At 40.6% G+C, this 14,801-nt stretch overlaps 1 protein-coding gene across 31 annotated transcripts in view; it reads right to left on the bottom strand.

The window, feature by feature from the left end:
* Window positions 1-5,542, bottom strand: part of celf2 (cugbp, Elav-like family member 2) — a 314,361-nt gene extending 308,819 nt beyond the window's left edge. For 29 of the 31 annotated variants that reach the window (XM_055006297.1, XM_055006295.1, XM_055006298.1 and 26 more), the window contains exon 1: window positions 5,298-5,492. In XM_055006297.1, the coding sequence (XP_054862272.1) occupies window positions 5,298-5,350 (53 nt within the window). In that variant the 5' untranslated portion in view covers window positions 5,351-5,492. Of the gene's footprint in view, window positions 1-5,297 lie in introns of all 31 variants that reach the window. The other 2 variants (XM_055006331.1, XM_055006332.1) reach the window with 2 other exon arrangements.
* Between the last annotated feature and the right edge of the window lie 9,259 nt (window positions 5,543-14,801).

Below are 14,801 nucleotides of genomic sequence, written 5' to 3'. Positions count from 1 at the left end.
TTACTGAATAACTCAAACATTCTTTATAGGGGACGTGATGATTTGGTAAAACTGAAAGTTCAGGGCGATAAAAGGGGAAAACAGCCATAAAAAGACAGAAATACTAAAGAAGAAGAAACAGGGAAAAAAGAAAACTGGGGTGATAATAAAACCAACACTACAGAAAAGAAAACAAAACAATAAGAAAATAAGAAACAAAAAAGATGAGGCAGTGAAAGCCAAAAAAAAGACAGAAAAAGAGAAAAAAATGCAACGTCTCTGGTTGGACATTTGATTTAATGCCACTGAAAACACACTTTCTGTCAGTTTCCATCACTTCAGAGGACATTGTGTTGATTTACGCTCATTTCTTGGCGACGTATCCGAATTTTAACCCTAATTTTAATCTACGCTAAACCATAAATGGAAAATTTAAGGTCTCATGTCCTCACAACATGAGTAGAACACACACTCCGTAAAGGTGTTGTGCTTTAAATCGGGATCGTTGTTGGAGAAAAAAAGCAGCTCCTGCGTTCGTCGTGACACGAAACCAGACTTGTTTCAGTCAAAAACAACATTAAAGAGACACACAACGTCCTCGGAGTGTGTGTCTATGCATGTGTGTGTCTGTGTGTGTGTGTGTGTGATCTGTGTGTATGATGTGTAAGCCGGCGGTAGCTAGGTAATCTCACTTCTGGATGAAATCAAACAAGAGAAACGCTGAATCGGGCAACAAATGCAGAGGACGGGACGGGAACAGCGAGTCCACACACACACAAGGACACACACACACACACACACACACACACACGGCGTTGCAAAGGCTGGGAATGATTCAGCACTGCGACTCCAACACACTTCTTGTAAAAGCAGAACAGCGTCCAGGTCTGAGCAGCTCTGGAACGTTTCTCATCTAAACTGTGTCCATTTAAACCTCTTCTTTTTTTAATTTCCCTCCAGATGTTTTTACTCCTGGAGAAGGCAGAAAAAAATCAAACATCTCCCCTGAAATGGAAGATAACAGACATATAGCCTCTTAGATTTCAATGTTTTTTTTTTGGCTGTTTTTATATTTTCATCCTGATTTGTTAGTTGCAGGTAGTTTAACCTGCTGAACTCCAAGTATTGTCTGGATGGAAAACATGCAGTTTTATGCTCATATTTTGACAATTTTCAGAACAGAAAGGTACATCACACCTTGTCTGAAATGTGAAAATATGATGAATTATTCAGTTTTTCATAGTTTCTTGTGTAAAAAAAAGTAAAGTTTTTCACAGAATCTAGTTTGAATGAATTATTTAAGCAAATCTTTACAAGGGGCCTGTAGAATTAACAGGATTTTGAGGATTTTTAGCTCAGATTTGGACAATTTCTTCGACTAAACTGTACGTCATGTGTGATTAGTTCAAAGAGTGTCTAAACAATGAAAATCTGATGAATTTTTCTGTTTTTACTGTTTCTAACTGTGATAAATGGTATCATTTGGACATTAAAAAAAAAGACGTCTTTCAAATGTGGCTCTTGGGGTTCGGACGGTTTATGTCTAAAAATGTGACACAGTTTATAAAATCATATGTTTTGCAAAGAAACAAGTCAATGCAGATGTCAAATAAACACAGGAGGAGTAAAATCCACAATATTTACCTCTGAGAAGTTGCTAACAAGCACCTCAGAAATGCACTTTCACACCAGCGCAAACCCCACAATGATAACCGTGTGATTAAAGAGCGACTTCATATCAGAGGTGATGCTCCAACTTCTAATAAAACGCCGTCTTCCTCGTGATAAACTCACACCTGAAGGAGTCTTTCCTCCTCGTTCCTCCCGTCTGTCATCCTCCCCACTTCTGCCTCTTTTGTGTTTAGTGACGCACTCTCGCCTCAACTATATAATTATCTCCTCGCCGACTCCAACGAGAGGAACTCAGCCCTCCCTCCCTTCCCTCCGTCCGCCCGCCCCGTCCGCTCAATGCCGTATTGTTTCTCCACCGCCTCAAAAAGCTTTTGATTGACGGCTGTGGGAAGCGAGGAGTGAGCAGCGAGCCCGCCCCCGCCGCACAGCGACCCTCCCTCCTGCCAACCGCCGCTTTCACTTGGACTTGTCAGAGGCGGCTTCGATCAAGTGATGTGATGGTTTAAAAGAAAAACTCTGGTTGAGGTGCGTCACTAGACGGCAGCTCTAATTTGAGCAGTTTTAAAAAGCCAAAAGGTGACTTCGCCACTTTATTCTGCAGGAGGAGAAAACCACGGCTCAGGTGGAATTACAGCTCGTATTGTTTACCTGAACTGTGACTTGTGCTTCTACTTACAGCTCAGAGGTGTTTCCTCTGACCTGATAGTCATGAAAATAGCTTGACGTGAGTCGACCGGCGTCATCGTTCCGCAGGTGTCAAACTCTGTACGACGGAGGTTTGAGCGAATTTCACGTGTAATTCTCATTCAGAACTCAACAATAGCAAATTAACAGATTCCACATAACGGCTCCAGCGACATTTGAAAAGGCAGAAAATGCTGAAAATTGCAGCTTCAGTGTGCACTTTCCCACCTTTAAACCAGTATAATCCGGGCACACTCCGACGCGGCGCTATCAGAGGGGATCTAAAGAGTCAAACAGTCGGTTCTGCTAATTAGGCCGATGGATTTGCGCCGTCCGGCAGCACAGGAAGCGACACATGGTGCAAGAAGGAGCGGGACTTTAAGTGGATTAATTAAAATCAACACTGCAGAGGTCAGAGGTCAAGTTGCTGCTCTCGCTCTTCCCTCTCCGTCGCTGCGGGATGAAGCGAAATCATGCAGGTGATGGGATGAAGCGGAGGAACGACGGCGAATTAAGAATTTGTTTGGGGCTGATTTCGCTCTGAAAATTGATCTCCGGATGCAATTAGTTCAGAGGGTAATAGAATAAAAAAACCTGTCCTCTGTCCCTTCCTTTAATTGAATACACCTCGTCTTTGCCATGCGTGTGTGTGTGTGTGTGTGTGTGTGTGTGTGTGTGTGTGTGTGAGTGTGAGTGAGTGAGTGTGTGGGAGCCGGATGCAATCAGATGGAATTAATATGCATGCTGTTTCTCATTATGGAATAACTGAACTGCACTTGAGAAATGTGATGTGATGCTCTGTGAGAGGCAGATTTCCAGCATCCGTCCCCGGAACATGAGCTCATACGTAGTGACAGAGTGTGTAAAAAAAGGAAAAAAAGATCAAATATAAGGAAAAAAATGCACAAGAGCTGACACGCCCTGCTGAGGATCACATGCACACACTTGTCACTTAAAATTCCACGGAGCTGCTCGCGTTAATCAGCTAACTGTGCTAATGTGCGCAACACGCCGGCTGCTTATATCACTTCCGTAGTTCGGGAAGGTTCTTGAATTCAACCAGATTCGGACAAAAAGTGCTTTTGAAATTTCACAAACAACTAAATCAGATGTTGCCGCTCGCCGAAGGTGGCTTGTTACTGCCGTGTTTATGATGTGAGTGTATCTGAGCGTGACGGAGGTGAGTCTCATTAGGGGGAAAACAATGCCGCCGCCACCGAGGTGCTTCATTAACATAGACGATTGAGGAGTGTGTTTGTGAGGGAATGAGGGAGCAAGTTTAGCAAAGAGTGACTGTGTGTTTATTAAGATGCACCAGAGAGGGTCTCTAATCTCTCAGGTTTAATCAAAAGAAGAAGAAGAAGCAGCATCGCTTGCAGCTGTTTTTTTTCTTCTTCTTGCATAATCTGGCTCTCAAGCCCCGTCGGTGACCTTTGACCTTTCACCTGCCGAGCAAACATGGCCGTCTCCAGCTCCAAAACGCCAATCATGGAGTCGTAATCGGTGCTAAAATTAGCCTAAAAGTGACTTTTTTTTCTGCCAAGAGATGTGTCCCCGTTAAGGAAATAGACCGAGAGCGTGTCCGCAGAGGAAGCCTCCGCCGCAGCTATTTATGAGCGCGTGTCAGGTCAGCTGCGTGGCCTATATTTCAGTCTGGATGGTCATCACTTGGATATGACATCATTTAGCCCCCCCCCCCCCTTCATCCTCATCCTCCTCCTCTTCTTCCTCATCCATCAGCAGTTCAGTGAAATACGCCTGCTCTACATTGCTCCACTCGCTTTCTATTTTGGATTTGGCGGATAATGACGGTCGGGATGGAGGGCAGCGAGTAGCAGAGGGGGGAGGTGGAGGGGTAAGAAATGATAAAAGGGGGGGGGTGCAGAGGCGGCATTAAAAGAAAAATAATTTGCGGGTCTTGAGGGTTTCTGTCTCCGTTTTTCTGAAATAGAATTTGCGATAGTCCCTGCCGCTGCCGCCCCGAAATCTGTCGAGGGAATAATGACTTATTTATCAAATGGCTGAAATATTCAGGGACAAGGCCTTTTAAATCCCAGGCTTTTAAATTCATAGGGCTTTTTTTTTCTTCTGATGAGATGCTTAATGACAGTGAATGTATTCGGAGTGATTTCTGCAGGTCCGAGATGGAGCCCGGATGAGTCCAATAGCTGTTTGACCAAAAAAAAAAAAAAAAAAAGAGTGCGGAGCTGGAGCAGTTTCACCTTTGACCTCACGGGAAGGAAATTTAGTGTCAGGAGCCACAGTGCCAAGAAATAAGCGCCTGTGTTGCCTAAAACATGTTCTGGAGATAAAATTTAATGTTCTTCTACGAGCGCTGCTGCAGCAGGCAATCAGCCATCAGTAAATATTTCAAGATAAATTCCTGGAGGGGTGTACTTTCTTTTTCTGCTTTGCTGCCAGCAACATTTTTGAGGGGACCAAATCACTACTGGGGAGAGGGAGGGAGGAGGAGGAGTGGGAGGGCTGGGAGGAGATAAATGAGTGTTTGTTTCGTACTTCTTCCCTGGGCTGAAATGGACGAAGTTTGGAGATGATGGTGGCGATGAAGCGCAGGAGGGTTAATGAGATGTACGCGGACACCACAACAGCAGCAGCAGAGGAAGCAGCAGCTCGCATGACTCATGACAGAGCAGAGCAGCAGAGCAGGAGAGCAGATCGGAAAAGTACACAGCAGATTACAGAACAAATAATAATAACGATAAACAAAAAAAAATTAAAAAACGGCGCAAAAAAACCCGTGCGTAATTACGCACTGCAGCGCCACCAAACAACACCGTCGTGGATATCTCTCTCACACTCACGGCGGCGACCTCCTGTCTGCACCGCGTCCCACCCTTATTTTCCCAGAGAACAGGGAAAAAACACACAGATAGAGATAGAAGAGAGGAAGGACACCAGCGCACTTCTGCCTCCCGTTCCTCCACCTCCTCCGGATACACGACAATGGCCGAGACTGTGGAGAAACTAACCGGGGCGCTTACCTTAACACGTTCCAGCTTTTCAGAGGGTCCAGGTCTGAAATTATAGAAACCATGGTCGACTGGCTGGGCAGCACCGGGAGAGGGAGGGGGTGCGGCGAGAAAAAGATCGAAAGAAAAAGCGGCGCAAAGGCTGTAAACTCCGTCTGCGAATGACAGCGATTGCTCGGATGCAACCCGTCCTGGTTGTTCAGTGGGTGATGAGCGCTGTCACAGCTCTCTCTCCCTCTCTCACCCCTCTCTCTCACCCCTCTCTCTCTCCCTCTCTCTCCGCCCCCTCCAGTACAAAGCCTGCGCGCTCTGCAGACGCGTCTCCGAGCTTCCTCCGGTCCCTCTTCTTCAACAGACAAGCTGCTGCTGCTGGAAATGCACAGATGTACAGTTAAGGAGGGTTAAAAAAAAAAAAAAAAAAAAAAAAACAGCCACTCTGGAAACTCATTCACCTTTCTTTTTCTTAAAAACAAGAAAACACACCATAGGCAAACAGTTTACGCATCGTTTGTGTGGTTTGGCAAACTGGAAAACAAATCTGAAACCTGCAGCGTCTTGTTTGGTTTCATTTTTACGCTCAAACCTCCTTAAAGGATGGATCTGATGTCACCGGGAAGAACATGCTTAAATGCAGTTTTACTTCATTGTACTAGAAGATTCTGCTTTCTGGGACCTGTTGGATTGCGCTTTTAGAGGAACCTGTTGGCATCATTTAATTAAATGCATTCCTTAAACCTTTTAAGTTTGTGTCATTTAAACTCTAATTTCTCCATGAATCAATTTAAAACAAAATTAAAGTTTTAGAAGATTGATTAAATTGGCTTGATGATGTAATTTTTCTCCTTATAAACATGATTTTACTACCAATAATGCATAATTTGCCAATAAAATCAGCTTTTAATATATAGGAAAATCTAATTCTCTTAACTCAATATAGTTTTGTTGAACATAATTTATTCTGAAGTTGTTTTACTTCCACCAACTTAATATTGTGTGGAATTTAAACAGAAATTTTGGCAGTAATTCATTTAAAACATACTTTAAGTTGTAGTTAATTAAATTGGCTTTAAAATGTCATTTTTCTCCTTAAAAATGTGCATTTATGCTACCAATACCGCATAATTAGTGAATAAAACCAGCTTTTAATATATAGGAACATCTAATTGTTAACTCAATATAGTTTTGCTGAACATAATTTCACCAGAAGTTGTTTTAATTCTACCAACTTAATATTGGATGTAATTTAAACTCGAATTTCTGTGGTAATTTATTTAAAACACAATTTAAGTTGTATCAAATTAATTAAATTGGCTTGATAACTTCTCCACTTTCACATCAGGATGACAAATTCTTAATTTCTATGCTACCAATTACATAGTAAATGGTAACTGAACCTACCTTTGATTGCAGATGACAAGCCAAATCCGCTAACTCGGTATGTTTGTTGGATCAAGTTCTAGTAAATTCATTAAAACTGGCTTCGTAAAGTATTTTTTCTCCATTTTGAGTTTAGTTTTAAAAGTCCATAACAGCTTGTTTTTACGCTTTTTTTTTTTATTTACACAATTGGTCATTTAAAAAACACCGCTGATTGCAGAGAAAAAGCTAATTCCGCTAACTCAGTATAGTTAACAGGCTGAACATAATTTCATTGCAAGTTGTCGTAACTCAAAAAGACAAAAAAAAGCATGTGTACTGTTAGCACCATGTAATTAAATGCATGGTTGGAAGATTAAAAATGATCAATTTAGAATAACTTTTGAAGAAACGTTGTTTTGATGAGTTGTGTTGACGGAATTGCACCAACTTAATATTGTGTGTAAACTTTAGATTGTAGTAAATTCATTAAATTAACTGGATAACGTCTCCAATTTAACTTCAGGATTGCAAGTCCTTAAAATATGAATTTATGCTACTAATTATTCTATAATTAGTAATTACAAATACTAATTCTCCAAACTCAAAATAATTTTTTGACTGAATATAATCCCATTAGAAGTTGTCTTAACTAAAAAAAGATTCATGCACTTTGACTCATAATTCTGGGGTCCTGTTAGCACCATGCAACTAAATGTATGGTTGCTTTAATCTAAATTGGTTTCGATAAAACTTTATCAGTTGCAAACTTTGTTTTTATGTGTTGTGTTGATGTGAAACTGTTAGTAGTTCCACCACCACAATACAGAATGAAATTTAATCTCAAATTTCTTTGTTAACTAAGTGAAAACAAATTTTAAATAGTTGGAAATTAATTAAATTAGCTGGATAACTACTCCACCTTGATTTTACGATTCCAAGTCCTTAAAAATCTATATTTATACTACTAATCATTCTGAAATTAGTAATTAAAAAAGAAAAGCTAATTTATCTTAAATCAAAATAGTTCATTGGCTGAATACAACTTCATTACGTTCTTCTAATTTAAAATAGTTTGTTGGTTGAACATAATTCCAAGAGAAGTTGTCAAGAAGTGCCTGTGTGAGCGTATGTGTGTGCGAAATGTGTGCTCTTTCATATATTTCTACTTCATATTTTACTAGCATGGTGCACTTAAATTTCATTGTGTGTTTGTATAATGACAATAAAGAACGTATCTTTCTGTAATGCAAAAAGACTGAAAAGTAATTTTGGGGTTCCTGTTAGCACCATTCTGTAATTATAAATACCTGTGACTGTAGAGGAAAAGCTAATTCTCCAAACTCAAAACTGTTTGTTGGCTGAACATAATTCCATAACTCAAAATAATTGATGCAACCTGTTGGTTTGTTTTTGTTGTTGAGCCTAAACTTTTGCTTTTTGAGTGTCGGACGAGTGAACTTCCATCTCCCTCCAGAAACAGAACTGCAAGACGTCAGAGTTGGATGCCTCTTGAAATAAATTATGAAACCATCATTGTTCTCATTAAAGAAGCCAGGCCGACATGTCAAAGGCTTCACGGCTAATTCATGCACGTTGAAATGTGTCGCCACCAGAGATTCATCGGCATCAACACAACCCTGCAGAGCATCTCGCTCCCCGCAAACCCCCCCCCCATCAGCGCTAACTTCCCGTCTGACACCACCACATCCTGTTGATAACTGCTTTTTCTTTTTTCTTTTTCTATCGTTTTCTTCTCCCCTCCCCTCGACATGGCAGCAGACGCGTCATCAGCAACAGCCAAGTCCCACCTGTTATGAGCTGCTATCTATTTGCTCATCGGGATAAAAACAGATGAGCCCTCGATGGTAATAAAAAAAAAGAAAGAAGACAGTGTCAGAACTGTGTCTGTTTCAGATAATTGTCTGGGACAACACAGCAGAGTGGGACTGAGAGTCTCTGCCAAAGCCATTGTAGTTTCAGCTCTGGCGCTTTGTTATTTTTTGCAGGGTTACCGTGCTAGTCAGATAATGGTCAGTTTGACAGGAAACTGCTGCAGTTTAAGTTTAGATAGTTCAGAAAAAAGAACATTAGAGCCCAGTGTTGGCTTCATCATCATGTTTTGAAGCCTTCTCCAATCAGAGAACATCCATCATCACCAGTTTTTGAAAACTTTCCCCAAAAAATCGAGGTTTGCAGGGGGATGCGTCGAGTTTCGAGGTAATTTCCAGAACTGAAAACCCGCTTTGGGTGGAATCAAACGGAGAATTTGAGCTTCGAGTCGAGCGCTCTGGAGGTAAAGACGTAACGGTAATGCGATGCTACAGCCCGACGCTCTCAGCATCAGCAGCCATACCGCACCGGCTTTAAATAGACTCAATTGGACATCTGCTTCACAGAGGAGGAGGAGGAGGAGGAGGATGGAGAGAGTTGACAGCAACTCTCTCCCTCTTCCACTGTCTCTATTTCGGTCTCTCGTGCTCATATAGAAACTAATGCTCGCACACGCCAGCGAGATCAAACAGAGTTTAGTTCTAATTCCTGCATGATAATCACGCTGGCAGGCCTGACGCTTCCGAGTAGGTGTTGATGTACGAGTTAGCAAAGCACGCAAACACCTGGAGAATAGACAGGCAACACCACTCACTGAGAGGTTTTACTGATCATCTTTATAGAAAAAGAAACAATAAAAGTACACATTAATTCCCTTTAATATCACCTTAAATCAAATATATTGTAGTTTATTCCTGCAAGTAGTGCAATGAATTTGTATTTAAACCTGTTGACAATGAAGCTGCACCAAACAGGTGTTCTTATGGTCGACTAATGTGATGATTTTTAATTTTTTCTCAATTAATTGATTATTCCTTTGGTCTATAACATGTGAGAAAATGTTGAAAAATGTCTTTTGTCCACAACCCAAAGATGTTCAGTTCATTGTAACAGAGAAACAACAACACCAACAAATAGTCTTCATATTTAAAAGGTGTAATAGATACATTGATGTTTATTTTCTAATAAATAAATAAATGAAACTGAGTAATCACTTATAAAAATAGGGAAGTACAGATCAAATTTTTCTTTCCGGATCGTTTAATATTCCGTATCTGCTGATACCTGATACGTTTTTTACTAGATCACACAATTTGAGTATTGTAGATCAGCTGTAGTACCTGGTTGTGCCACCAGGTGGAGCATTTTACTGTTTAATACTGTAGGAAGCAGAGGAAGTGGGCAGTTCCATGTTCCACGATCAGAGATCATTGTAGGAGTTTAGCAAGTAAAGGGGCACCATGACAAAGACTTCTGTGAGCCATAATGACTGGATTTTCGGCACTTCATCACGTTTCTGTAGTTTCGCCAGCAATGTCAGTGATCAATAAAAAGTATGCTGACTCCATAATATCACATTATCAGTTATTCAATTAATATTAGTCAAATTTACAACACACAAAATAGCAAATACAAAGGATCAGGTCCAGATTCTAGCCAATACCAATTCTAGTTTTTACTAACAATATATTCCGAGTCTAACAGTATTCAACCATGTTTCCCAAATGCAGCTATATACTGTAAAAATCTGGTGTTTTTCAGCTAACAGTGCAGTGTCTATAGTGCCTCATTTGAAAATTTGTGAAAAGTAAACCATTTGCTCTTAAAAAATGCTTAAAAAACTAAAAATAAATAAACCTGGGCTGTTATTAGTGACATAGTTTCATCCAACAGGTTCGGCAACTTGTCGGCTGAACTGCAGGCTGTGTTTTCACAGAGCAGGGAGAAGAAAAACATGGAAACAAACAAAAAATGCAAATATTTAAACATCTATAGTACATAGTGTGTCCATTTTCACAAGCATCAGTAACATTTGTTGGCAGTTGGGGAACTACTAATTCCAACTTTTTTCAATTTTTGTAAAATAAGTAATCGAAGCAATTCAATATAGTTTTTTTTTATGATTAAATGCATTATTGGTTTGTTACACTACACAAAAGACAGTATTGAGTTCTCTCTTTCTCTGGCCATGCTTGTGCTGATTCTGTAGGTATTACAGTCAAAATGAGGCCACAGTGAGTAAAAATGTGAAAGTACCGGAAAACACCCAGAAACTACTTGGGAGTCAGAGGGTTAACATTGAGAAAATTCATCATCAAGGTTATAAAATAAATATGCAGTTCAGGTTATAGAATAAATGTGATTAAAAGTGTTGTTTAAAATAAGTTTTTTAATGAACAGCTTCTTCTTGTGTTAACGTTTTGTCGACCCACCCATCCACCCTGACCTCCTCCCTATGCAGATTTGGCGTCACCTTCGCCTCTTTCTTTGCTCCCATCATTCAGTGACTGCAACCACCAGTAGAGGACACTGTCACAATGAAGCCGAACTATAATATGCTGCACAAAAGTCCTATGGAGTTGTTTTTTTTTTCTTTAACGTTAGGACGATCTGTTTACCATGGGAAAAAAATAAAGATGTAGCGTGGTGAATGAGTAAAGTGTGACTCCAGGATTGACTGCACCGTCACCGCCTGTTTGAACCTATCAATCCTGTTATTCAGCAAAGGATTTAAAACATTCAGACTCCTTTCCGGCACATATTTACACGTCCAGGTACATGCATTAGCGCGGCTGTATTCAATATTACAAAACCGATGGAGCCAAAACAATATCAGCACGATAAACACCTTGTATTCCTCGCGCCCCGAGCTTCTTTATTCGACAAAATCAGGCAGATCTGAGGACGAGCCTTGAGGTTTATGTCATCATGCATATGTGATGTGCATTTCAATTCTAAACAAAGTCTGTGTATCTTAAAACCACCCACTGAATACAGATCTCCATTTTACCTCAATCCATTTAAAAAAAAAAAAAAGAGGGGAGGCGGGAAGTGGAGATGAGAGGAAAAGAAGAAGAAAAGAAAACAAGCAGAGGAGAGGATGTGGATGAAATAAGTATGGGGGGATTATTTCATAAACGACAGAATTTTCTTTTCTGCGTAAGTCATTTGATCCTGTCAAACATGCCTAAAGCCATACGCCCACGTGCTCATTGTCTGAAAAACGCTCCGTTTATGAGAATCTCCCCCCTTTCAAACAATGAGTGGTTGGCTGGCTCAGGCTCCACATCAGCCACAGCAGCGTTTCAGTACAAAAAAAAAAAAAAAAAAAAAAGCAAATGAGATTTAAATCGGGGACGCAAAGTGGCGCGCTCACGCCCAGGAGAACGGCCCGGCGAGCTTGTTTGTTTGTTTGTCCCACGCTGCAATCAGTGCGCTAAATTACAGAGGGCCTTCCGTGTGCTGTGTTTACCTCCAGGACGGCCGACATAGATGCAGAACAAACAGAGCGGTTCCCTCTCCCATCTGGACCCTTAATATGTATCTCTAACGCCGTTGCCACTAATCTCCATTTACACCAGGAACACTGCTGCACTTACACAACACACACAGGGAATTTTTTTTTTGTTATTTTTGTTATTTCATGCCCTTTCCACGTACTGTATGTGTTATTCATTACTTCTGGTTTCCATTATGTCTAAACAAACATTGTCTGTGTTTGTTTTTAAAGCTACAGTTGCTGTAGTCAGCTCATTGTTTGGATTTTTTTTTAGCTAGCAGCTCTGGAGCAAATGGAAAAGTTAAAGACTACTTGGTGAAGAAAGTTGAAGTTGGTGGACGGTAAAGCTAGTGCTAAACTTACACTCATCAGGTAAACAAACAACCACTTGCTATCAGATTAGCAGCGTTAAAGGTGACAATATGTCAGACTTACATTTATAGTTGTGCTACTGCCTCCCAAATTGGTTATTTTGTGGGTTATGTCTTTGTAGATTCTCAGTCATTCAGGTAATAGTAATCTTCAGTGCTTCAGTAAAAGGCAAGTGGACTCGTTTTTTGGTTTTTGAAGATGTTCCACCTTCATGCAAGTCCTCAGTTCTTAATGACTGCAAATCGCATGACTCTGTTAATGAAAGATGAAACACATTACTGAAGGTCTATATGGTTCAAAACTGCCTAGGGAGGGATCTCAAGACTGCATTATAAGTACCTGATAATTGAGCCTGTAACACCATGTATCAGGTACTTATAATGTAGTCCTGAGGGACCTCAGGACTGCATTATAAGTACCCAGTAAGTGGGTCTACCACACCAGCCATCAGGTACTTATAACGCAGTTCAAAGATCCCTCAAGACCGCATTATAAGCACCCAATAAGTCGGTCAACCTCATCTATTATCAGGTAGTTATTGTAGAGTTCTAAGGTCCCTCAAGACTGCACTATAAGTACCTGATAAGTGGTGTCATAGACTCAATTAGAATTCCATTAAAAATACCCAGTAAGGGGGTCTGCAACACCAGTTATCAGGTACATATAATGCAGTTTTGAGGGACTTCAGGACTTCATAGTAAGCACCCTATAAGTTATAGACCAACTTATAGGGTGAAGAGAAAATGTTTGCATATCACAAATTCTTCTGATGCTGTATGTCAATACAAGGAAAAAGTGGTGTAGTCTTTAAGATCATATATCTTCAGGTGAGATTACCATGCAGCAGATTTTGTCATTTTTAATACAGGGGACATTAAAACTATAAATGGTTTAATGCTATGTTACTCCAAAGTGTTACACTAGAAGGAAATTGGACCTTATTTGGTTCTTTAAGATGCTCAACCTCTAAAACAGGTGGCTACAGTTCTAAATCTTCTCATGAGGAGTCCTAGATATGTATTCTGTGTCCGCATATTTTATTGTGTACACTGTTCAGTGTTTATGCAGGTGAAGTGGTGAGTCATGCAGATAAAAATATGGTCAAAACTTGTGTGATATTTCCTACTACTGACGAGCATCTCCACCGGCACACTGCAGAGAAAAATTCATGCTTTTTTCCCCTCCAAAGATTCGGAAAATGGACGCCACTCTGGAAATTTTAACCAATCGTTGCTGAATTGGGTGAAATTATCAGGCCGACCTGGCAACACCAGCCGCGTCTCTCAGTGTCTATTTTTATTTTATTTTATTTTTTAGTAGTTTTAAAGTGCTGAGAGCGAGTGGAAAGGAAATGGAAGAGAAAGAAGAAGCGAATCGGTCGAGAGAAAAACGTGGAGAATCGAGCCGGTTGTAGGAGAGCAAGTGGGTGAGGGAGAGAAAAAAGCAGAAGAGGAGGAGGAGGTGGTATAGGAGGAGGTGGAGGATATATTTAGAGCTGCTCCTAATCAACTTCTCCGTCAGTTTGTGTCTGTGGGGGTGAAAGGGAGAAGGAGAGAGAGCCACACAAGTTCAACACTAAAAATCGATACTCAGCCCACTCGCTCGCTGAAAGCCAGAGAGGAAGAGAAAGTGAAAGACGGAGCCGGGAAACGACAGGACGAGGCAGAAGAAGTGTTTTAGTTTACTGTACGCTAATGTAATTCATTCAGATTGGGGTTTTTTGCAAGCTCTTTGCACACGGTGCTTTACAAAGTACTTTCTCATTTGAAATGTTGGTGCAAAATTCCCTCTTTATGTCTCTTGTTCTAATCTTTCTGCTACATCGCATGTTGGCTGGTTGGTTGCCGGGATACGACAGCAGCAATAAACCTACAAACAGCTGTCAGGATGAAGATATCCACACCCAACTGGCTAACTCAAGTCAGCTGCAGCCTCATTTCAGCTTTGGCTGAACTTAAAGTTCCTCTCTGGTCCTCAGTTTAACCCCTAAAACCTTGTTTCTGTGTTACATATTCAGAAGTTTTTCCATGAAAATATTTCCCCCCTGCCTTAAAAATGGTTCAGATGTAACGCTACACTGCTGTTTTCTCAAAAATACATATATCTACGTAGTCGTTCCTGCAGCTTGAGCACACCAGCTCACCTACAAATCTGCTCAAACACTGTAAAACTACTCTATGATACACAATTACAAGTTGCTGGTTAAGCATGAAACCATGAAAGTACACTGCATTTTAAACATTTTGTCTTCTAGCAAGTAAAAAACACCATACAGACATATTAATGAGGTAAAAAGGAGTCTAAAACTGGCGCAGGCTGTACTTTCTATGGCATCATTGGGAAATAATTCAATAATAACCTTTTAGCATGTTATCGTTAAAGGGGTCTGAGTAAAAGAAACCTCTCTACCACCTCTTGGCTCCATTTTCAGGCTTTAGAATATCTTTAGGCCTTGA

This window comes from Amphiprion ocellaris, chromosome 21, assembly GCF_022539595.1.
Source record: "Amphiprion ocellaris isolate individual 3 ecotype Okinawa chromosome 21, ASM2253959v1, whole genome shotgun sequence".
NCBI classification, from domain to species: domain Eukaryota; kingdom Metazoa; phylum Chordata; class Actinopteri; family Pomacentridae; genus Amphiprion; species Amphiprion ocellaris.
Note: the sequence above shows the minus strand (reverse complement) of the source record. Positions and strands in the feature narration are given on the sequence as shown.